The sequence below is a fragment of the Ambystoma mexicanum genome, chromosome 12, assembly GCF_040938575.1.
Source record: "Ambystoma mexicanum isolate Mex_15411 chromosome 12, UKY_AmexF1_1, whole genome shotgun sequence".
Classification (NCBI taxonomy): Eukaryota; Metazoa; Chordata; class Amphibia; order Caudata; family Ambystomatidae; genus Ambystoma; species Ambystoma mexicanum.
In genome coordinates, this window is record NC_090936.1 from 616,047,473 (window position 1) to 616,072,313 (window position 24,841).

General features: G+C 43.8%; 2 protein-coding genes across 2 annotated transcripts in view; both read right to left on the reverse strand.

Moving 5' to 3' along the window:
• Positions 1-12,883, reverse strand: part of LOC138513906 (fMet-Leu-Phe receptor-like) — a 101,437-nt gene extending 88,554 nt beyond the window's left edge. The window contains exon 1 of the mRNA XM_069629047.1: positions 12,792-12,883. The gene's annotated coding sequence lies outside the window, so the exon portion shown is untranslated. The remainder of the gene's footprint in view (positions 1-12,791) is intronic.
• Positions 12,884-22,283: 9,400 nt separating this feature from the next.
• On the reverse strand, positions 22,284-23,219 carry LOC138514630 (olfactory receptor 5V1-like). Its single transcript, XM_069630074.1, has one exon. The coding sequence runs from the start codon at positions 23,217-23,219 to the stop codon at positions 22,284-22,286; it is 936 nt and encodes a 311-aa protein (XP_069486175.1).
• Positions 23,220-24,841: the final 1,622 nt, after the last annotated feature.

A 24,841-nucleotide genomic window follows, 5' to 3' on the forward strand; every position in this document is an offset into this window, starting at 1 on the left:
GCCGGAGCGATTGCCCGCGCAGCAGGTGTCGGTGCAGTGAGCACACCGGCAGTGCGCCAAAGGTGCGCTATCGGAAGTCCATCTGAGCCTATCTGGGCTGCGGGGAGGACTAGGGGGGCCATACGAAATGATCATTTGTCACTGAGAAGTGAGTATTCTAGGTTTGCCTTACTTCATCTTGCCAATAGCAGCACGATATTGCCACATGCTATGCCTTCCGTTGCCAGCTCTCCAAATTTGGTGCCAGCTACTTGAGTTTCTAGCAAATTCCATTGCTTACTACTTAATGCACAAACAATCCCTGCACACGCTCCTGATACTGAGCTACTTAGTGAGACTACTCTGGATCTCTGTTTTATAACAGAGTCCTGGCTTAGTGATACAACAGGTCCTATTCTCATTCAAGCCATGCCGTGCGACTATGGCATTTTACATGTTGACAGGGACTCTGTTTATTCGGGCGAAGGTTTAGCTGTTATCTTCCGAATGGCCATACCTTGTGCCTTACTAACATGGCAACACAACATCCAATTGGAGGCCTTATTTCTACGTGTTACTCTGTCTCATACTCAAACAGTTTATGTGCTGTTGGTTTACCATCCACCTACACAGGATGGAACTTTTTGCTCCACTTTTTTAGATCTTGTGGCTGATCTTAGGCAACAGTATCCTGATTTGGTCATTTTAGGGGATTTTTATTTGCCATCTTTACAATCCACACAGGTCATGATTGCCAGCTTTCTACAGTCCATGAATGATCTAGATTGTTTGCAATATATTCTAGGCACCACTCATATAGAGGGTAATAGGCTGTAGTTGGTGTTTTCAGCCCCAGTGCTGATCACTTTTTCCTTGCCTTATAAGGTTTTGTGGACAGATCACTTTGTGGTACCATTTACTGTACATTTCTCAGGTCCTTCTGTATTGACATCTCAAATTATATCGCTGAAGCCCAGATGGAGCCTGGTTAGCCCTTCTGCTATCTCAGCCAAAATGATTGCACTCTGTGATAGGGAAAATACCAATGTATCCCAGCTGGTATCCGCTTTAAATACCACAGCTGATTCTTTAGCCCCACTGAAGCTTTTAAACATTCGGACACGTCCCTCTGAGCCATGGTTTTCCCCCGATTTGGCAAAGCTCTACCTTCTGCGCAGGCAAGCTGAGAGAAAGTGTCAGTCTGACTATTCTGCTACTGCCAGACTTAATCTCCGCAAGGTGACTAATACCTATCATATGGCCATCACTGAAGCTAAGCAATTGTATTTTTCTGGACAAATCACCAATGCCTTTAAATAACCTAAAGAACTCTTTAGAAATGTCAGGTCCCTATCAGCTGTACCTACCCCACCTAGTAGCGCCCCTCCCACTCAGAGTTTGTGTGATGAACTATCTTATTTTTGTAGTGCTAAAATCAATCGCATTCGTCAAATCATATCAAAAGCGGTGCCTAATCTACATGCAGACAGCCCCGCCTTAATAGCAGCATTGGCTAACTCTTTATCCTGGTCCACCTTTTCGGTGGTGGATCCAGATGTTATAATCAAAGCTACAGGGAAGCTTAAATCCACTTCGCCTTTGGACCTCATTCCTCTTAGTATCTTAAAGCAAATAATACCAAGCATTGCACCTTTAGTTGCGATGGTTGTTAACAATTCCTTTTCCTCAGGCTCAATTCCGGCCTCACTTAAGCATTCCATGGTGATTCCACTTCTTAAAAATGTCTCGCTTGATCCCTTGCTTCCTTCCAATTATCGCCCTATTTCCTTACTTTCTAATACCATGAAACTGTTGGCGTCCATAGTTACTCCTATGCTTAGCTCTTTCTTGGAAAGCTCCTCCTTTTTCCATCCATCCCAGTCAGGCATTAGGCCTGGCTGAGGCACTGAATCAGTTTTGGTATCAGTTATGGATGATTTGGTAAGGTTAGTTGATCAGGGCTGGGGGTGTCCTTATACTACTGGATTTTTTGGCCGCTTTTGACACCATAGACCATACTACCTTGCTTCATAGTTTGTCGATGGCTTGCATCTCCGCAATCATGCCAGACTGGTTCAGGTCCTTTTTGGCTGACCGTTCTCAAAATCTGTCATTGCAGCCATTTATGTCATCTCCCCAGGTACTGCCATGCAGTGTTCCTCAGGGGTCTGCACCCTCCACTATTCTTTTCAACATATATGTTCAGTCCATTTCGCATCTCATCCAGTCCTATGGTCTGTGTTGCCATATGTATGCTGACGACACTCAGATCATAGTCCCTCTTAGTTCAGATAATCCCTCTGGGGATGCCAATCTTAGGACTTGTCTAAAAGTGGTGGGGGATTGGACAGGCCTAAATTGAACTGCAAGAACACAGAGGTGCTATATGTCAGATCGTCTTCAGTAATCCACTCGAGGACTCCTAACTATTGGCCCCGTCCCTAGGCCACTTCCCTCAACCTGTTCCAATGGCAAATAATTTAGGTGTTAAAATACTGGCTTCACTGTCTGTGGAGGCACAGGTCAGTGCAGTTTGCCAAATAGGTCATTTGTATAAAATACTCTGGTTGCTTTCTGCTGCTTTATGGGCTCCTGTGGTGGCCTCTCTGATTCTGAGTGCTCTGGATTACTGCAATGCCCTCTACTTGGCTCAACCAGTCTATCTCTTGGATCGGCTGGAAATATTACAAAACATTGCAGTTCGGGCAGTTCTTGGCCTTTCCTATCACAATCATGTCTCGTCAGGTAGGCGCAGCCCTCATTGGCTCCTGATGGACCGACAAGTTGAGTTTAAGGCACTGCGCCTAATCCATCGTGCCTTCAAAGGCTAAGGGGCTAAGTATTTGTGGCAAGAATTCTGCTGGCACGGCCACTCCGCTCTTCTGCAGATTTCCAGGTTTCAGTGCCAAGAATCCACCAAGCTAGGTTAGGCAGCAGAGCTTTCTCTGTCGCAGCTGCTCTTTTATAGAATAGGCTTCCTTTGGAACTTTGTAGAATGTCAGACCATTTGACTTTTTGTTGCCATTTAAAAACCATTCTATTTCAGTAACTTTGATCGTACTGCTCACGACTGTGTCTCACTTGTTTTCTTAGCACCATGATGCCTTCAGGTGTGCGTGCGCTTTATAAATCCACATAAAAGAACATAACAACCAGGACCTCAGATGAGGGATGTGTTGAGAGGCCTAGAGAGGACATTACAGTGGCTGCCTTTCTTCCAGTGAAACTTGGACTTAGCTGAAGGTCAGCTCTAGCATAACATCAACTGCAGAATCAACTACCAGACTCCAGCGCAATATGAGACTCGTTAGTCTCATTTTGCATACTCATCAATTTTCCTGGAATTTCTTTGTTTTGTTTGTGACACCATGTTATGTAATGTTAAGAGGTCTTGTGTAGCGCACGGTCGTCCGGAGGCATCATGGCGCTAGAGTGCGAGAGATAAGCCCAGCATAGTAACAACCATCGCCTATCAAAGACGGAAATTAAAAAAGGTGTGTCTTTAGTGCGTTCCTAAAAGACAAATGGTTGGATATTCTTTTCATAGCCAGGGGTAGCTTGTTCCATAACTGAGCCGCTGTGATAGAAAAGGCACGACCCCCAATCCGGGCACGACAATAAGGTGGCACACAGAGCAAGCCAGTTTATATTGACCGCAATGGGCGGTTAGGAAGGTAACATACAAATTTAGTGTGTAGGAATTCCACCCCCAAGTCATGCAGAGTCTGATGAACAATACATAGTGATTTAAATTCAATGCGCTGGTCAACCGGGAGCCAGTGCAGTCTCTCTCAGTGCCTCTGCCAGGCCGGTAACCTGACTGGGCTGGGTCAAGACAATCCGATAACTCAAGAAAGGAGGACAAAAGAGGAGAGACTAGTGATTTCAAGAGTTTCATAAGAGCAGCTAGGAGAAAGATAGGGCGAAAACTAGATAGTAAAGAGAGGTCCAGGGAGAGTTTCCTCAAAAGGGGGATTACTGTAGCAGCCTTTAACTCAGAGGGAATAAACCCTGATTGACAAGAAGCATTTACAGCATCAGTAATCACCCCTAGAAGATCAGAAGAGATCCCCTTCAGGACTCTTAATGGTACTACATCAGATTGAATCTGCTGGATGTCCTTAAATATTGACTCCTCAGAAAAAAGAGGGAAAGAGGACCAACTCGGGTGTGTAGGACAAACAGAAGAGTCAGAGAGGATCCTGCCAAGATAAGAGGTAGTAGTAGCTTGTACGGAGCTAGCTGAAATATTGGCACAAATAGTCTCGATCTTTCTGATAAAAAACAGGGATTAAGAATAACACAGCTCTTGGGTTGGCTTAAACTTAGGTGTAAAATTTACTGAAGACGATAAAGACTTGACGGCTGAAAAAAGAACCTTACGTTGACACAATGAGGTTTCTATTCACTGAGTAAAATAGAGTCTTTTTGTCTCTAAGATAGCAGTCGATAGGCCATAGAGCAGGCCTTGTACTGAATCTTCAGACAAGGATCATAAATACTGCGCCACTTCCGTTCCGCTTGTCTCAATTTTAAGCGAGCGGACCTCAGTTGCTCTGAGAACCATGGCTGGGAAGTCTGCAGAGTTGGGTAACCCGGAGTGGAGCAACTTAATTTGCTGCTGCCAAAAAGGCATCAGATACAAGTCACAAAGAAGAGGTCGTGGCCGCCGCACATTTGGTTTTAACAGTGGATGTAAGGCCTTGTAAATTGGCCATGCGCCAAGCACATAGCAAGACTTGCACAAGTCCCACATTTAATTTTGTTACATCAAGCTGCCGGGAAGAACTAGGACCCAGCCTTAGCAAGAACTGGAAGAACCTTTACTTCTGACCTTTTGAACCTTCCTGAATAACCCTTGCACATAGTATGACGCGCAACTATTCTGACAATGTTCGAATTACTTTTATGCACATTCTTGTCCCATAACACGATTGCTTCAGTTTGTCCTTATAACTTGATGAGAAACATAATCTATGTCTGACACGTGTCGGATTCTGGTATGAATTGTAAGACCCCCCCCCCAAGGGTCGCTGTTACTGCTACGGACAGGTGCCTGAACCCCTACATGCTTGACACAGTACGTTGGTGGCCAGAGCATAAAGGTGTTGGTGCTTAGATCCATGTTGAATGAAAGGCGCCACCTGACTGTGAAACAGCATCTTTAAAAGTTGTGTCTGGCATGTATCGGAGAGGAATGAAGGCCAACATAGTGCCAATATATTGTGTAGGGGAAAAAACTTACTTGGTCAGTAAAAATTAGCAATTTGCAAAAATGTTGGTCTCCGGTACAGTCAATAATTCTGACTGGTGTGCCAGAGCATTGTTCAGAGGCAGGAGAGAATAGTCGCCGGCCATTGTTGAAGTAATAGTTTTGGGCTAAGTAGACAGCTATTCCAAGTTACACAAAGATTCCTAGGAAGACGGTTCCTAAAGCCAGGGTAGAGTTTTCGAAATAGAGGACCATAGCGATATAGTTATCATGTTCAGGACATGTCTGCAATGGACATTATTGTGAGAAGAAATGGGAGGATTGGACTTCTCTGGATTAACCCAGATAACTGTTCAGATGAAAGCCCACTGTTGCATAACCGAGAAGACTGAGTGGTAAGTCGATCTGAATGTAGGCTACCAGGATAGGTGCCATGGAGGTGTGCCATATAGGGGGTTCATTCTATTGCATGCCAGTGAATTGTTGGACTGTGTTCTGAGGAGGTATCCCGAATCCCTTGACGTGAACAGGGTCCTCTTAATCACTTGTTCATCGCTGTTTATATGGCAAAGCTCCGGCCTACCTCAAAAAACAATTCAAGTGGTACGAGCCACCCAGACAGCTTAGATCTTCTAACACAGGTAAACTGCAAACCACCAAAACGCAAAAGAAGCACGGCCTTGGCAAGGCCTTTCCGACCCTGAGTATTGAAAAATGGAATGCACTTCCCACTTCACTGAAACTCGAACCCAACTACCTCCTCTTCAGGAAAAAACTGAAAACACTACTTTTTAAATGAATCTTGGAAACATTCCTTACTGAATTATAATGTAACACTGACCATCACACATCGTGTCCCGTCTTAAATCTCTGTTGTCTTATCTTCTCGTAAGCGCTCTGATGCCTGCGGGCTTTCAGCGCCATATAAATAAATAAAAAATAAATAAATAAATGGTAGTATCCCATGCTCAGTTTGCTCACAGGGGTGGGATCAAACTGAGCATGGGATACTACCTTTCATACCACTTACCCTCTTCGTTCTTGCTGCGTCCAGAATAATAAACAGATATCATTTCCAGGGCAACATTAGCCGTCCACGACAAGGGTACACGACATAAATTATCCTGATGTGCTATTTAAGTTTTGTGAACATTGGGGGGGTGACTTCTTTTGATCAGCCAGCTTTATTGCACCCCCCAAGGTGGAGGTCCAAGGCACGTGCCCCCTTTGCCGTCCCATAAAGACGTCTCTGGACATGAACTGGACAGGTATGCATTGTGGTGATTATGTCTTGCATGATAATTAAGAGCACCCTGAAAGGTGTCTGTGTAATGATACCATCCCTAGCACATCCCTTAACTGGAAAGGAGCTGCCTCGTGTGCAAATACCCTGTCATGTTAAAATGGCTGTACCTGGCCTAATATGTGCCAATTTCGCACTCCCTCTGCTTTCTCTGTCTCTCTCTGTCTCACTCTCTATCTCTATCGCTCTCTTTTCGGTGAGAGTTGCATTGACAAGTGCCCATTGGCAAGAGCCACCACAGCCATTGCTGATTGCAGCACAACAAGTGAGACAAACACAGGCATGTTGCACGGGTTGCAATGTATTTTATGGTTAACATTAAAATGACAGCGGCAGCAACAAAGGCATATCCCATGGTGAGAAATGGCCTGGTATTTGGAGGCATGCTCTGCCAGCGCCGTGTCCTGCAGGAAGGTCGCCATGACTCTGCGAGCACATTGACCATATGGGAAGAAGTGAGGAGGAACTGCCTAGGCTCTGTGGGCTTCTTCAGTCCTGACCTATCTGTAACCATGGGTCCTGCCAACCTTAACTATGTATCTATTACTGTCCATGTATGTAACTCACAAGTCTTTTCCAGTGCCCGGTTACCTCAGGGTTCGGTGCGCGATATAAATAATAAAAAAAATACAAAATACAAATACAAATAAACACTGCCTCGTTGTTCGGAAAAGAAGCAGATGATTTGTTTTACTCTAAGGGAAAGCCTTTCCAAAAAGAAAAACCCTTTTGAGAGAAATAATGGTTGTGCTTTCAGCAAAAGTAGCTATTCAAAAAGGAAATCATGTATTTGTACTAATATTGGAAACTGGATATTCTTAACATTTTACAATGTTCATTTCTTATGACCACTTCCAGTATATGTTGTAGTCATAATAATGTCATTACTCTTGATTTACCGAGCAAAAGCATTTAATCAAAACGTAGAATAACTATGCAAATAATTTTCTGATCTGAGGTTAAATTCCAAGATGGACATTCTGCCACATATCTATTGCACTGCTTGAATCTTCCTGCACTTAATGGGAAGAGGTCGATACCACCAATGAGGATTCCTGGCTGCTTTGCATAAAACCAAAGAGCATTAAGGGACCATAAGAATGACCACAATTCATTATATTTGACACCAAGTATGTTAAAAAGTTTGCATGCTTGAATCACTAAGTACACAATATCACAGGGCTTGGTGGTCAAGTCAGAATTTGGATCTGAGGGGAAAATGGCTGCAAAAGCCTACCTGGGTGGTGGAGTCCCCCAAAGTTTGAGAAGAAAAGGGTCTGAGAGTAAGAATGATTGGTTATGCCCAGTCCAAAATGTGCAGACATTCTTACACACTGTAGACATAGGCTAAAGCATTCGTCCCTTTGATAGGCTTGATTGGTCCTTGCTGTCTGTAGTTAGCTACTGAAAGCACTTCACGCTAGATTTATTAACCCTGTTTGCCTTTTTACTTTAACCCAAGGGCTAAAATCTCTCTTATTGGGTATCTGTTGTCACAATTTTCCTTTTATTTCTGCTTTCCTTCATTCCAAACTCTAGCTCCTCTTCTTAACTTCTGTTCTTCCATCACCCCTTTCCTTTCTTTTCTGCTTTCCATCATTTGCTCTTTCTTTTTCTCTCTGTTCCTTTTTTGATTGTATTTCCCACGTCCTTTCTCCCTCTCCCTTTGCCACAGTCACTTTTTCCCCATTTTCTCTCTGTTGCAGACTTTATTTCTCCATCTGGATCAGCCTCAGTCAGCGCTGCCTGGTTGTAGGTGGCTTGTTAATTCGTTCATAAAAAGTTTACAGACGCTACTGTTAGGATCAGTTGATATTTCATTTAGTTTGTGTATGTGCCCTGCTGGATTGTGGCGTTTTCTCCTGTTTTGTTGTGTTTTGCCGCGGTACAGTGCTTGGGCACTCGCGAGTGCAGACACTTCATCTGCTGCGGCACTTTCTGGGATAACAAAATATGGAGCTGATAAGGCAGGAAGTGCCACATCAGGTCTTCCTTCGCACTTTAGTTGCTGTTAGATTGTGCTTCCCAGCCGATGCGTCACAAGAGAACAGGGCTCCAGGCTGTCAGGCCCCGTTGCGCAGCTCCGGCGGGAGCAATCATGACATGGACACCAAACGTGTTGCTGTCTTTCCCGGAATTGCCTCTGCTGAGCGGGGGCGGGACGTTTATTTAGAACGTCGTACGTCACCTCGTAGTGGGACGTAAGGCGGAGATAACAGCTGCTTCATCATCAAAGACTGATGAAGTGTTTGTCCTCTCTGTCGACATCTTTCCCTTCCTATCAAACAAACATATGTGCCTGCATCCCAAACCTCCTTCCAGTTTATACACACATCAGATCTTTTGGTCTTTCCCCATCTCTCTGTCCTTCTCTGTCTCTAACACACACACGCAGATCTTGGATCCCATGGGCTCTAATGTTCATTCATCAACAGTGTCTTTTCGTTGCTTTTTTGATATTTTCTTTCTTTGAAAAAACTAATTGAAAATGTTCTTTTTTATTTTTGGGGGATTCCCCACAATCCCTCCACCCTATTAATGTTTCGCTATTGGCAACGCCCTCCACATCTTACATACCCTTACCCACACCCCCTATATTTTTTGATGCGCTTTTTCAACAACAAAAAAACGGCAAAAAAAATTGAAAAAAACACTGTTGATGAATGAACATCGTACATTCTCTCCTTCTCGCCTTCTCCACTACAAAGACATCATGCTGTATTTCTAACCTGTGTCTGCCACTCTTCTTCCACTCAACACACATTAGGTATTTCTCTTTTTCCCTCATTCCCGCCTCCCCACCTTCTTCAAAACACACACATGGCCACAATTACCTAAACTGCACTGCGTGGGGTAAAGTAACCCTTTGTTTGCCCATAGTATGTATATATACATCAGGTGTGGAGAGGATGACAGACAAAGGGTTATGAATGTAAAGGTAAAAGGTACCCCTGTGTTAATTTAGCACTGGTGTTGATAAATAGCACACCGCGGTATTGCACGTGTTCGTTGGAAACTGCAATGGTGGACATTTTCAACTCATTTTGAGATTTTTGCTTTTAAGTGTGCAGGCAATATGACCACACATAGACTCAGTTGGTTAGAAGTTAAAAGAAACACACTTCAGAGGTACTGGTATAATTTACCACTGCCCTGAGCAATCTCACATTCACTGTGCAATTCAGGACAGCTGGATGAAAATAGAGAAATGCAAGTGATCACATCTGTAATTCAGTCGCAGGTGTGTCAGCACTGCTGCTGACCTGATAGAAGGTCTCTGCTGTGTAGACCCTCGACTTTCCTTCCTTCCCCTTTTTCCTTTCGTCCCGCCCCCACACAGACAAGAGAAGAGGCCAGATTGCACAGCATGCAAACAGAGTGTGTTTCACGCCACATTACATTCGTCATGTTTTTACTGCCCACGTTTTCCTCTTGTAATTGTGATATAGTGAATGGAGTAAAAAGAATTGCTCCACATTTGGCCGACACCACATTAAACAACGTTTGGAGCTACGGCATGAAAACTGAGCAAAGAGATTGGGCCTGGTGTGCAGAATATTTTAGGGCGCTGGAAAGTGACTTTGTACTGGAGCAAAGTGACTTTATACTGCCAGCAAACACCCTGATTTACAGAGCACTTTGCACTGAAAAAGTACTCTTTACACCCATTTAGCGCAGTGCAACGAGTATGTTTCCAGTGCAAAGTCATGTACAGAATAGTGCAAAGTGTATTTTTGCAGTGCACTGCAAAACTACACTTTGCACTGTTCTGTAAATCGGGGTTTGTTGGCAGTGCAAAGTCACTTTGCACCAGTACAAAGTCACTTTGCACCACGCAAGAAAATTCTGTAAATCAGGCCCATTGTGTTTTCATTTTGTGCTCTTTATGTAAAAAGAAACCACGCAGATACCGATTGTTTCACTTTTCAGGTGTGTAAAATCAGACTGTGCTTCAGTTAAAACCGGACTCATTGCATAACAAGATAAGATGCAAACATGGTACAAAATTCGGCAACATCAAAATACTTTATTGTTATACTAGTGCAACAATCCTTCTATCATATGGATTGGAACACAACATGCCTACTCCTTCCCCTCATATGCAAGCAGCAAACATTGAGCAAATTCCCACACTTCCTCCCACTGCTACAGTTTCCACCTTTAGTTCAAATCTGATGCAAGATGATAATGTTTAGTTTTGGTTCGTGTGATGGTGTGCTGGCACCACCTTGGAGCAAAAATAACGTTATGGAGGATGGATATACGCCGATGCTTTCACGAGGCCCCAAATATCACTGGGCTTATTCATGCAAGCATTTGGTGGCCTATGTCCCAACATGACATTGACAGCGTCTGCTACTGGCCCATTGGAGCTGTCATTCCAATTTTGAAGGCGCAAGCTACTGAACGCAACTGCAGCAGGCGTTTAACTTCTCTCATCCACTCATATGTGCAATTCAACTTATTTCTTTCAAACTAATGAGTTGCAGAGGTGAGGCCACTTTACTTTTCTGGGCCATCTAATAGGTCTGAGAAGCAATACATTCCACACCACAGACATCGCTATAGTTTCCACTTTCAGTTCAAGTATGAGCCTACGTACTATTTTTTTGTTTTCGTACATGTGGTAGTTTTTTAGAACCACCTTTGAAAAAAAAAGAATGTTATGGAGGATGAAGAGAGGAGATATACTCCAGTGCGTTGGCCAATTCCCAGCCTCTTCACACTTAGCAGTGATATAATTCGTGGCCCATATCTCACCAGGACATGGGCAGCATTTGCTATTGGTCTATTGATGATGTCCATCAGATTTTGCAGGTGAGGTTCAAGGTACTGCAGGCAACTGTGCAGCAGGGGTTTCACATCTCTTATCCCACTCAGTTGTAAAACTAACTGCATTTGTTTCAAGTTAATGAACTGCAGAAAAATATAATAAGAAGCAAGACATCTTCATTCTATTGATATTCTATTGATATTCTGGATCAGTGTTGAATGAAAACTAAGCATGAATGCGCATAACCATGTGTCATGGTGCTTAGAAAGGGGTAGTATTCAGTTTCTGTTTGGCAACCGGCTGTTGTTGTCAATTTCATGACAGCTGCTATTTGCTGTGCGGCTCAGAAAATGCACTTTGAGAGATGACCAGTTGTCACTGTCTTGCATGCTCGTGTTTACTAAGCAAGTTTGTGTGGAATAATAAGCAGCCTGACATAGTGCCACTCCAGCTATCACTCCCTTGTTGAAATAAGCCTGAGCTCTCATGTTTTTCACATGAAAGTAGGGTGCCCAGGTTAACATTCCAGTCGGTGCTTTCCAGATTGTTTCTGCTGGATCCAGTTGCTTAGATATATATGTTGTGTACATCTTCTGGATTGCTAGAAAAAAAGTTCCAGGATTGATGTATTTTATCAGGACAGATTGTCATAGCTATCTGCAATATGTGTATATATACATGTCTCAAAGCCAATATACCGCCAGTGGGACCATTAGAAATAGTACTTTTAGAATTAATTTGCGACGTTTGCTAGCATCAGCCACTCCTAGCAGACATGGAACCCCTTGAGATATCTCACCCCCACCGAAACCAGCCTTAGCTGTCTCAGATTTTCTACTTGAACATTTCCAAATGGTTTCTACTGGATCCAGTTTCTGACTTATGTATTTCTGTATATCTGAACCGTTATTAAGGATTTAGTGGTAATTTGTGTCCATTCATGTGTCCATCCATCAAGGATCTGCAGACAGTATCCAATAGCTCCCCCTCTTTACCTTTACGACAAGCTGACCCTCTTTCTCTCTCCCAGCCATCCACCCTTTTTTATCCTCCACCACTCCTCTTTCTCTTGCCGCCTTCATTCCCTCACAATCACCTTCCCTTAGGACCCCTTTTTCCATCTTTAGTCCCATTTCATTCGCAGACTCTCATCCTCTCCTGGTTTTCTCTGGGTTCTGGCAGATCACGTCCTGGATTTATAGTGGGAAGTATCACACTAAAGGGACCAGAATACCAAAAAGAAAGCAAGGCCCCAACGGACATGGGGTCTGTTGACATGAATGCAAGTCGCTCTGGGACAGGTGTTTCCTTTGGCCTGGCAGAGTAGTAGCCCAAAATGGAGTCTTCAGTTCAAACCCAGACAAGTGGCACTCATATCTTTGGCAAGAAAAGCAAGCCTTGCTCAGTCTCCCTTCTACCAGACTCCCCCACCCCACCCCTCCCCACCACCCCCCACACTCCCCTAAGGCCTGATAATGGAGTGCATTGGAGTGGAATATACAGTCAGCTTTGGAGGCACCCACCTGTACAAGGAGTGGTATGGAGTGCATCACCCAGTGACCAGAAAACTGCTTCCCCTTCGGCCCCACTGCCCAGCTCCTGCACTCGGGGTGAGTCTTTCTTTGTGACAGCTCCCTGACAGTTGGCTGATGGCCTCAGAAAGAGGGAGTGCGTGAAGCAATAGAGGAAGGAAGTGAGTCGACAGCCACTGCAGGGAGATGCGCGGCGTTATCAGCCAGCATCAGTCTCCTTGCTTATTATTCAGTGTCACTCCTCTAGATGGAAGGTCACCACGAGTGACTGTCACCAGGCCCCTGGCACATGAGCCCCCGCCCTCAATGCTGGAGGGCACAAGGGGACAATATGTGGCAGTGGGCTGAAGGGTCTGAAATGTGATAGCTCCCTCCCACATCCAAAAACGGAATCCCTTTATCTACACCCAAAAATGCACTTCTATATCAGTTGCTACATTGTATGGCACTGGCCTCTCTCCTTTCTAGCCACTCCCCAAAAGGTTGTGTAACATGATCTGGAAAGTAAACACCCTCCAGTTGCAGTTCGGTGACTGCTGTAAGCGAACCTTCGACTTACTACTGCTTTACATATGATATATAGACCCCGTAAAGTTCCACACCTGTAACTTTCAGTAGCCACTTTTCCATGATACCTCTCCAGGGATTTATGTTATGGCATGGCGCGTGTATGGGACATATCCAGAAATATGCGTTATGTCATGATGCGTGTAAGCTACATCTCCGGAGAGGTATGTTGTGGCATGGCACTTCTATAGTACATTTTTAGAGGTGTATGTTTTGTCTTGGTACTTGCAAAGCACATCTCTGGGGATGTACGTTATGGTATGTTGCATATATGCTACATCTCTGCAGAGGTATGTTGTGGCATGGCACTTGTACATTTTCAGAGGTGTATGTTTTGTCTTGGTACTTGCAAAGCACATCTCTGGGGATGTACGTTATGTTATGTTGCATATATGCTACATCTCTGCAGAGGTATGTTGTGGCCTGGCACTTGTACAGTACATTTTCAGAGGTGTATGTTTTTGTCAGGGTGCATGCACATCCCGGGAAATGCGTATTGGCTCATAATACCTTACATCATGTTTCGTGCATAACACATTGCTGCAGTTGTATGGTATGCTAATTGAGTAGCACACTACCAGAATGTACAATATGCCCTGGTGCGTGCAAGATGCATCTCCAGATTCATGCCTTGTTGTGTCTCTTGCATATCATACCTTGGGGGATGTTTGTTATGCAATTTCAATTTAATGCTACACCTCTGGGCATGTGTGTTATCTTCAAAGAAACATGTTATTGCATCGATCGCAGGATACATCTCTGGCGATATATGTCAGGGCAATTGCAGGATATATCTCTAGAGAGAGTGCTGATGGGGTGAGCAAGTCCCTAGAGGCCAAGGGAGCAATGACACCCAGCTGAATTGTATCAAATGGCAGTAAATGGGAGGTCAAAATAAACACATTTGGGGTCTCCTCACACGTGATGCAGAAGATGTAAACAAGGCAGATTCATTAAGCTACGGTTGAAGATAAATGATGTGCTCACACTCCCTCGAATGTCCTAGAACAGAGAGCAACAGCAAGGTCAACTAGAGATGGGAAACTTTGGCTTATGGTCAAACTGATGAGAGATGAGGGCCTGATTGGGAAAGTGGAGAGTAATCTGATGTGACTCAAACACCTGGTTTTCAATTTCTTGCGTGCTGCTAGCGAGCCGAAAGTTCAAGGTTGGGTGGGATGCCAACCAATCAGTGGGTCTACGGGGCAGCCTGCTATACAATGTTGCATTAATCAATCCACTGCCAATCTGTGTGCTATAATCAATGTTATATGTATTAAGAAGACATTTAAGGGGTGTCCTACAGATAAGAGACCTCCAATGAAGTACTAACTCGTATACCTTCAATATATAGACATGTTCCCTTAACCAATCCCTCCCGCCAGTAGGTTTTATGGTTTGCCACATAGGATGATCTCATGGATGACGCATATTGGGGTATAAGACCTCTTTGTAATCAAGTTTGTGTCTGTGTGCAAACATCAGCCAATGTTTGTCAGTGTACCCCGTGTTATTAAAATAAAAATAACGTATTACTTTGCCATATTCTTTGAGTCTGTCCGGTTATTTGGTCTGAAATCTTTTATTGGTAATTCCATCTAGCACAAGAGACGCTTCAAAGAGAGTCAGGGATTGTTTTCTGTACTAGGAGTCTGAAAACTGTCTTTAGCTTTATTTATTGTGTGAGATTCTTTTTTAAGGCTATTTTTTAACTTCACCCTTCCTTACATTAGTTTGCAGTTCACCCTGTGTTTACTTAGTTTTTCCACATGTCTTCTTTATTTGCTTCCTTTTACACCCCTTTATCCATTAGTGTCTTTGCTGATGTATGTTTATATACCTGTGATGAGATTTAAGTTGTTTGGCATGGACTGGTTAGAATATAGGATGACACATTGAAGAAAGGCAGCTGCTCAGTGAACCGTTTTGCTCCCTTGGTACGGAAGATGAAGATGAGGTGGATGTGGGGTGAGGGCGAGGGCGGCCTTTGGGCAGACCTTCTGTGCTTGGGTCGTAGAGTTTGACAGCTCGCCTATGGGTAGGGAGATGAATGCACCACTCTTTCCAGATGACGATAAGGCAGAAATGATCCTAAAGGCTAGAGACACTGTTATTGTTGTGGGGTCAGCTTGGATACTACAGTCTGTGCAGTGGGGGAAGGAGAGAGCAGATGATGGAGGAGAGCTTGGTCGAGGTGTTAGTCTCTGGTGAAACTCTTTGGGAAGTAGTGGAGTGAACTAGGAGTAAAGGTGGGAAAGCCGAGAAATGTATAAAGAGAGCCAAGCCAGAGCCAGGCCAAAGGTCGGGCTTGCCCTTACAAGCCAAACCATGAGCCGAGCCATTGGGAAAGAAAGTGGGTAAATAGACAGCCTAATATTTTGTACATTTTCTTTTATATATTTAATTATGTCATGGTTTTTAACAGAAGAAACATTATAAAGTGTGACATATTTATCATCAGCATACAATAAAAATGGTGCATTTTCCTTATCTACGGGCAAAACTGGACTAGCAGGTCAGCCAGGACTGGTTTACTCACATCATTACCACAATCCACTTCCACTGAAAATGCATTCATGCCTAGTGAAACGCTGTCTTAATGAACCCTGCTCTTTCCCTGCAATAACAAGAATTGGCTCTGCATTTACCGTGGTCTGGGTGAGTACAATTATACTGCAAAATCAGCATAAATTCCCATTACACCACTCACTGATGTACTAGGTTTAAGTTGTGTTGACAGGCACATGAATATGTCTTTCATAGCTACTACCTCCCGCCACCCCAATATTGCACTGGTGACAAACGCTACTCACTAAGGCTACCATACCGGCCCTATCCCAGGTAGGTACAGCAGGAAATGGACCTAATGTAACTAAAAATGCGGAGAATAAGCAAACTCACAGAGAAATGACACAAGCGCATTTAATAGATACAAAGCAAATATGCACTCACCATGAAGAATGAACACTAGGTCAAAAATGCATTTATACTCAAAGAATATTGCTTGCATCCATCTAGACATGAAAAATACTAACATAAACAATCTATAAATTGAAAGCAAAATGAACGACACACGTATATAGATCACTATCATAGAAACCCAACAGTACTGAGCAGCCATCTTTTCCCAAATGGAAGCAGCAGCATGCATTGAAGTAAATGAGAGGCCTCAAGGTTTCATGAAACCCAAAATGCTTAATTCACTGAAAAGCAGATTCATGCAGGGCCCAGACAGTAGCTACGCAAACCCAGGCAACGTTACTGAGAAATTAGGGAGGGTCCGGCTAACTCAGAGAGAACACGAGCTAATAATTCTCAAGGCACATGCCATATATTCTTAGATTCATTAAAAGAACAAACACTCTTTGAAGGCCATGTGCAGAATATTATACACAGGCAACCTCATAAGGTATGAATCAAGTAAGTCCCTAGAGGGTGAAAAAGTAACAACACTCATATTAAAATTAGCCAAAGTCCCCATACATGCAGGGCAAAATGAATCCACATGTGGTCCCATCACACGTGACCCAACTAGAAGAACACTGTCAATTCATAGCCCCAGACACAGATAGAGCACTTGTCTTACTCCTAACGCATATTCCCAAAGTGAGCCACCATACAAGGCCAACTACAGAGGAATCATCCTGGCTCATGGCCTCAGAATAAGGGATAGTGGGCCTCATTACAACTCACCCGGTATGGAAACAACGGTGGTGGTAAACCCGCCGCTACTGTTGTTTCCATACCGGGTGATCACGACTCCTGCAGGCAGAGGCGTCAATCCCGCCAGGTCTGACCTGGCGGGTTTAACACCGCCCGCCTGCATCTGGACGAGGAAACACCAGCACCATCACGAGATGGTGCCAGTGTTTCCATGATCCCCATTCCCATTGAGTCCTACAGGACTCAATGGGAATGGGGATTTACACCATTCCGCCTCCGGAATTCCTGGGTCACCGGGGTTGTAATGCCCCGGTAATTCTGGGAACCACGGAGGCGGAATGGTAATACGAGTCCTGCGGTAACCAGCAGTTTTACCGCCTCGGTTATCGCCGGACTCGTAATGAGGCCCTGTATCTTTTTTAATTGCAAGGAAAGCAGTTCACGGAAATCTCTCCACCTACTCCAATTTTGGCTCATGTGTTGACGACCAGTTAGTTGCCCATGGTTGTTTAGTGGAATGCCAATCAGAACCCTCAATGTCAAGCCACCCAAGATATGTTGCACTAACCAATTATATGTTTTAGAGATGACATGTACTCACTATTATCAATTTAGAGGTGGTTTTAGGAGGAGCCATCAGATATGTAACATCCAATTAAAGGATGAACCCATATATAATGCATATATGGTCAATTCCCCTAACCATTCCCCGTACCCCATAGGTATTTGTAACCAAGATTGCAGTATGACATCAGTGATGATGACATTTTGGTTTATAATCTGTTGTTTTGTATGAGAAACTTTGAAAGTCAAAAGATTCAATGCTTGTATGCTCTCCCTGCTTTATCTTGAATTGTTAATAAAGCGTGTTTTGCCCTTCACTTTGAGTATTTCCGTTACTGAGTGCGGAATTTCCCGACCTCTCATTTTTGCTTAAAATTAGGTTTTCCGTACCATTTTAAATTATGGTAGCAGAGCTGATGGTTGGCCAGAGCACTCATTTTGTCGAGGTTTCTCTGCTGTGGCCCAAAGAATTGCGAGGTGACCTCTGGAGACCGGTATCATGTGTGAACAGAGCGGTCGACAGGAACCCCCTTTGAGAAATTCCTATTTGATCCCTGCGGGACACCCCATAGGGTGGCTGGTTGATTGGGGAAGATTCGATACCGAAGGACCTTTGCTAATCCACAGATGTAAGTATGTAGCATCGGCCTAGCAAAGCAGAAACGGGAGAGGGAATTGTTTCCATATTGGGGGAATTGTGATAAAGATAAAGGATTTGATTATGATGGAATACCTATGACAAGGTCACAGAAGACTACACAATAAACCTTGTACGAGGTATCAATGGTGATGAGATTTCCCGGGACAAGGTCATGGAAGATTGTCCTGTAAACTCCCTTCCAGGGTATGATAAGAAGAGAAGATTACCTCACCAGGAATTGGGAAAATGGTTGTATTGTTATTTTATGTGTATTTAATTGTATATTGATTGCTGGTGCCATAGTTGTGTTATAGGGCATTTTGAAGTTGTGTGAAAAGTTAAGTTTTGTGTATTTTAGTGTATATTGTGGAGGACGAGAAGGTGTTTTGGAACCGAAGGTTGTGCTCCAGTGCGGAACAGTGAATTGGTGTTGTTTAGGGTGTAAGGGCCTTTGTGGTATCGCTTGGGAATAATGGGTGACACGGTAGGCGTGGTCTAGTGGAGAGATACACAGAGAAGAATACTGTTGGGAAAGGTTGTGACAAGGGAGGCAAGGGGGAGTGAAAGGTAATTGAAAGACATATCTGGCAAGTATATTGGTAAAGTTATGTAGTCAAGATAAACTGTGACATATTATGATGGGGAATGCCCATGTTATCCATTTGTGTAAAGCACGACCCGATACAAGGACAAAATCCTTAAGTACCATGCCCAATGGCTGAGAACAAAGTGGGTAAAATGTTTATGCCCTGTCCACAGGAAGGCACTCACTCAAAATCAATGCTGCAACACATGAAAACATAATTACATGCCGTGTACAGAGTGAAGAAGTTACAAAATAGACTAGCCATTTTGGAATTGTGGAAGGTGTATGGAGAGGAGATGGAGGAACCACCCTGGAAAGAATGAGTGCTTAATCAGCATGACACAGGGCACACAATGCCCACAGCTCCTCTTCCCGCTCCCAAGAGCACCAATACATCCCATGAAGCACAGGGATTACACCCATTATGAGAATTAAAAGCAGCAGCAGAATACACCAAACCCACATAGCAGTTACGACACTATGAATAGAGAAAACATAAACACACAATGACCAGTGTCCACATGCGTGGAATATGACGAACGCTGTGAGTTTCAGGCAAAATTGACAGAAGCAGAGGTGGAGGTTCAAAGAGCCCGAGGCAGAAAGGGTGAAAGAGACGAAACAGTGATGATGTCGAATGAGTTGGTAGGAGAACAGATAATGCTTAAACTAGATGGAAAGGGCATGGATGATTTCAAAGATAGATAATGGGATATTAGAGAACGACACGAGAAGGAGGAAGAGAAGGTTCAGGAGGAGAGAGAAAGAGAACAGAAAGGGAGGAGAGAGAGAAGGAAAGAGGGGATGAAGAAGAGTAAGAGAAAAGAAGAGAGCAGGAGACAAAGAAGAAGAAGAGACAAGAAGAAGATGAAGGATGATATGGAGAGATGATGAATTGGAAAGAGAAAGACAGAAGGAGACAGAGCAGGACAGAGAAAGACAATGAGAAATAGAAAGAAGCAGAGAAAGATGAAGAAGAGAGGTTCAGGATATTATAAAGAACGTACGCTCCCAAAGAAAAGAACCAGTCAAAGTAAAAACGAGAAAGAGAGAGAAGTTTAGAAAGATGCCAACAAGGAGGTAGATGAGATCCTTAGAACGCAACCCTTCCAGATGAAGGAGAAGAAGGGGCCATATGAAAGAGGGTTAGCAACTTGTACAGAAGCAGAAGGGAAAACATGATGGAGAGAAGGAAATGGTCTGTGCAAGGTGAAAGATGATGAGGGGGCTGAAAGTGATGATATTATGTTTGAAGATGAAGAAAAAGAGGAAAGTTGGGAAGAGGAAGCTGCACGAACCCCCTCTATAAGCATGGGGTTAGGTAAAGAGGCAGAATGGTTAGATCTGGAAGAACCAGTGAGGAGAACCAGTGAGGAGCCCAGCCAATATCCTAATCCTCAGAAAACGTGATTAAGTACTTCATAGAATAAAACAGTGTATGTAAACTGGTTGAGAAGTTTACTGGGACAGAAGAGAGTTAGCACGATAGACGCAGTGACAAAGACAAACAGCGTGGCTGTGCTCGGACAGAACACATGGATTACACAGTTCCCCTTATTAGAGAAAGGGGAAGAACTGCCACAATATATTACACAACCACAAATGGACAAAAATAATTTGGTTTGCATACTCTCAACCCTGACCTCCGGAGCAGATATATGGATTTATCAATTAGAATGACAGCTGGGATGACGTTAGCAGTAGATGACATTGATAGCTTACTTGCTGTTATATCGGGGGAGAGGTCAGATGACATTTAGACACTGCCAATGATGGAGCACCCTTTAATAATTGTCGAGCTAACATGTGGAGGTCACTTAGGGTCAAATATCCAGATTCACCACACATGAATACTGTTAATACACACAAAATGAGACCTGACAAAAATCCAACAGCTTATATTCAGGAGATTCAGGACAATGGTGGCTCAAAACGAGAGAGCCGTGGGACATTATCTTTTATCATATGTTATGCCAAGGGCTTTCTGTCACAGTACAAAGGCAGTTGAAAAGTATTGTGGGGATAAAAGCGAAGCCATGAGCAGAGATTCAATTGACCATTGTTCACCATTGTTGAGTAAACCAAGAGAAGGACAGAAAGAAAGAGGAGAGGAAGATGGAGGAAGCAAAACTAGAGCTGAAGAAATTGTCAAAACTCTCAATGGTAAGGGCAGTATTGAGCAACAGAGGGGAAGTCTTTAATACACAGGGGGCACAACTGGTACAACCACCAGCTAACTGGAATTTTACAGGAAGAGGAGAATGCAACTATTACCCATGAGGGGTAAGGGGGCCACTGAGAGGTAGGGGGTATGGGTTTCAGGCTCCACAGGGAGAAAGATTCAATGGAGGACAATCCAGGTTTGGGGTGCAGACCCAGCAATGTTTGACATGTGGTAAGATAGGGCACATCTCCCGAGCATGCAGAAGCAGGGGAGGGATGCAGCAAAACTGGCAAGAGACCAACTCAAGAGGGGGGACAGAGTACCAACCCCCATACAGCGCAGAACCACCAGAGTATTAGGCTCAAGATCACACAAGGTATCAGATACCAGTGCCACACATACAATCTACACAGCAAGAAATGCTGACACACATGCAACCCACACCACTACAAGCGCAGCAAGCACCAATGTATACAAAGAAAGCCCCGGTGCAGACATGGCAGATACCAGCACAGACACAACAAGCACCTACACAGACACAGGCACTAGCATCATACAGAAATTGCTTGACTAACTGTGTCAATATATTTTATGACTATGCAGTTGTAATTATTTTTTTTTCTAACTGTATATATTGGGACAGTGCTCTATAGAAATGGATTTTCAATAGACTTTTTTATGTAACAGTGCATCATACATTACAACATTCTCATTAACCCAGCAATAACATTTTTCAATGGAAATATCTCTTTTTTATCATTTTAATAGCAAATGTATTTAGTTGAAAAAATTGTTGCATCTCCACATTTGCGACGTACATGTTAGAAGACTATTTACTCAATTTAAAAGTACATCTCTGAATGTCCTTTTTGGCTGGATAAGTATAGCTTTTTTCTATCGACTTGTTTTTGAATTTCGGATTTTAGTCAACACTCTTAACTTATTGCTGTTATTATGATGCTATTGTCCATAGAACATATTTTAAAATGGGCATTTCACAGAGGGGTAGTGGGGTTGCGCATGGGTGTCTTACCCTATGCATTATAGATGTTATCAGTTTCATTGATTTATTTCTTGTTATCATTCCTTGGACTCTTGGACTCTATTATAACCAGGCAGTCTAGAAGAATGTATCTTTTCTCTATTGAACAGTATTGTATTAGACAATTAGTGCCTTTCCCTCTTGTTAAGGACGTCTCATTCCCCTACTCTCTTCATTCTGTGAGTACTGTTCAAATTATTACATCTCACGATTGTTGTCACTGCACTCACAGCAATGACATTGAAATACCAGCAGATTTAGAACAGTTCCTTATTGCCCAACATTCTCCTCAGTGCCCCCTTCACCTCATTGTTCCGCAAGCTGTAAATCAAAGGGTTAAGCATTGGTGTGCAAGATGTATAGATGACTGAAGCCATCCAGGCCTTAGACATTGCGTAGCTCGACATTGGCCGGAAGTACATGCCTATAAGAGACCCGTAGTAGAGGGACACTACCGCAAGGTGGGAGCCACATGTGGAGAAGGTCTTCATCCGGCCGTCCTTGGACTGAATCTTCAGGATGGTGGAGATGATATGGATATAGGAGCTGAGGGTGACCATGGCATTCCCCACACCAAGGATGACGACACAGATATAGATAATAACCATGTTAACGGTCGTGTCAGAGCACGCCAGTAGCAGGAGTGGAGGAACATCACAAAAGAAATGATTGATTGTTTTGGATCCGCAGAAAGTCAGCCGGCTGGTTGCCACAGTGTGCATCATGGAATAAAGACAACCACTAACCCAGGTAGCAGCTGCCAATTGTGTGCAAACCCCCCAGTTCATGATGGCATGGTAGTGCAAGGGTTGGCATACGGCGGCATAGCGGTCGAATGCCATCACTGACAAAAGAGAGCATTCCACTGAAGCGAAGAAGATGTAGAAGAAGATCTGGGTGATGCAAGCGGTGTGGGAGATAGACTTTGTCTCTGAGAGCAGGTCCGACAGCATTCTGGGGATGGTCACTGATGGGTTCAAGATATCTAGGAGTGAGAAGTTGCACAAGAAAAAATACATGGGAGTGTGAAGACGAGAGTCAGACCTGATGATTAAGATGATGAGAACGTTTCCCACCAGCGTAGCAGAATAAAAGAGAGAGAATACTGAAAACAATGTAGCCTGAAGGCAAGGGAGAGGTGGGAAGCCCATGAGGATAAATCCACTGCCCAGGGTTTGGTTATCCGCTTCCATCATTTAAATCTGCAAAAACAAAGGGAGCCATATCAAAGGGTTGGCACAAATCATTACCAGTATGTCGATAAGTGCCATGAACATCTACACCAAACAATATTTAAAATTGTATCAATACATTCAGCTTTTGAGCCATCCATTCTCCCTTCCACTGGGTGTCTATTGTATATCTCTGGAGGATACCTCAGCAGCAACGTGCTCGCCTTGGAAACAAGACTACACAAAGCAACACAGGTTCGATCCCCCCCATGTCCGCGCTTAGAAACCTCTGTTTAGTAAGCGCTTATAAATACGCAACTAAGACAATATAAAAATCCTGTAACAGCGCCTCGATGCCGCCGGCCTGTGTGAGCGCTTTAAAAATGAAAATAAATAAAAATGTCCATCCATACCTCTATCCTGAAAGGGGTCAAAGAAGATGGCATTACAGTGATAGGACCTGAGCATATACAGGCGGAACATTATCAGTGCAAAACGTAGTTTCTGATTTTAAGGGCAACACGACTGCAGTGTGGCTTGTGTATTTACATACAACTCTCCCAACACGTTCTGACCTCCCTTCAGCCCTCGACTCTGCTAACACTGGCAGCCAATAGTCCCGTTTTTGATTGTAATGTGATTTTTTAAAAAAATCTTTACGTCACTCTGTGTGCTGTTTGTTTCAGTCTTGTTTAATACCAGTGGCACTTGCTTTATTAATTTATGCTGTGTTGAGGATTGGCTGTGTGGTTTCCCATCTTTACTTCATTTTCCTGACTTCTTCACACTTGTGGATCTTCACTTTCACTTTCTTTGTAGTAGTGCAAGTTCAACCCTAGGGTTGGAATGCCTTCTACACCCAGCACTCTGGCTCCTTGCTGAGCATTTGACATCTAGCACTTTCTTATGAATCTCCCTTATGGACGAATTTGCCTTAAAACCAGCCTAACCCATCCTTTCTTCCACCAACTCACCCCACTCGTATCCTTTACACTTCCCCACCAAACCACTCTATCACACTACTCTAACTGATTACTCTAACCTATCCTACCACCCTGTAGACCCCTGCCTCCACCACTCTATAGCACGCGACCAGTGCTTAATTTGTAAAAAAATAAGTGCAGGGCTCAAATATTTTCTAGCATGCCTCTGACACATCAGGAAAGGCAGTTCCTGCCCACTGTTTCCACCACCCAGACCTGCTTCCCACATTGCCAATGTATACGGGGTTAAAGCTGCAACTCCCAAAGGCCCACTGGGGTTGATGGATGCCCTACGGTAGATGTGTCATTTACAAATACCAATGAACATAACGTAAACTAACATACTAGTTGGGGTTAATTGTGGGCCTCGTGTAGGGAAATACAATGCGTGAAAAGCAGGTAAGGCTTTTGTGCATTGCATTTTCGGTATACCCCATTTTTGTCAATTTGCGCGGCAGAAAAGAGGTGTGGAACGTAGCTTGTGTTTACAAGCTCCCTTCCGCTCTACCATACACATCATCTAGCATTTACGCCGACATTCATTTTCATGCCAGATCCCTATGGACTCAGCCAGCTTTTAGCAAAAAGCTGGCAGACTCCATATGGATCCATTGTAAATGCTGCATGTCATGCGTGCATGGCAGGCAGCGGTTACTCAAT

Excerpts from the sequence above, each read along its gene's own strand:
- LOC138514630 (XM_069630074.1), bottom strand. The coding sequence starts at position 23,219 with ATGGAAGCGGATAACCAAACCCTGGGCAGTGGATTTATCCTCATGGGC.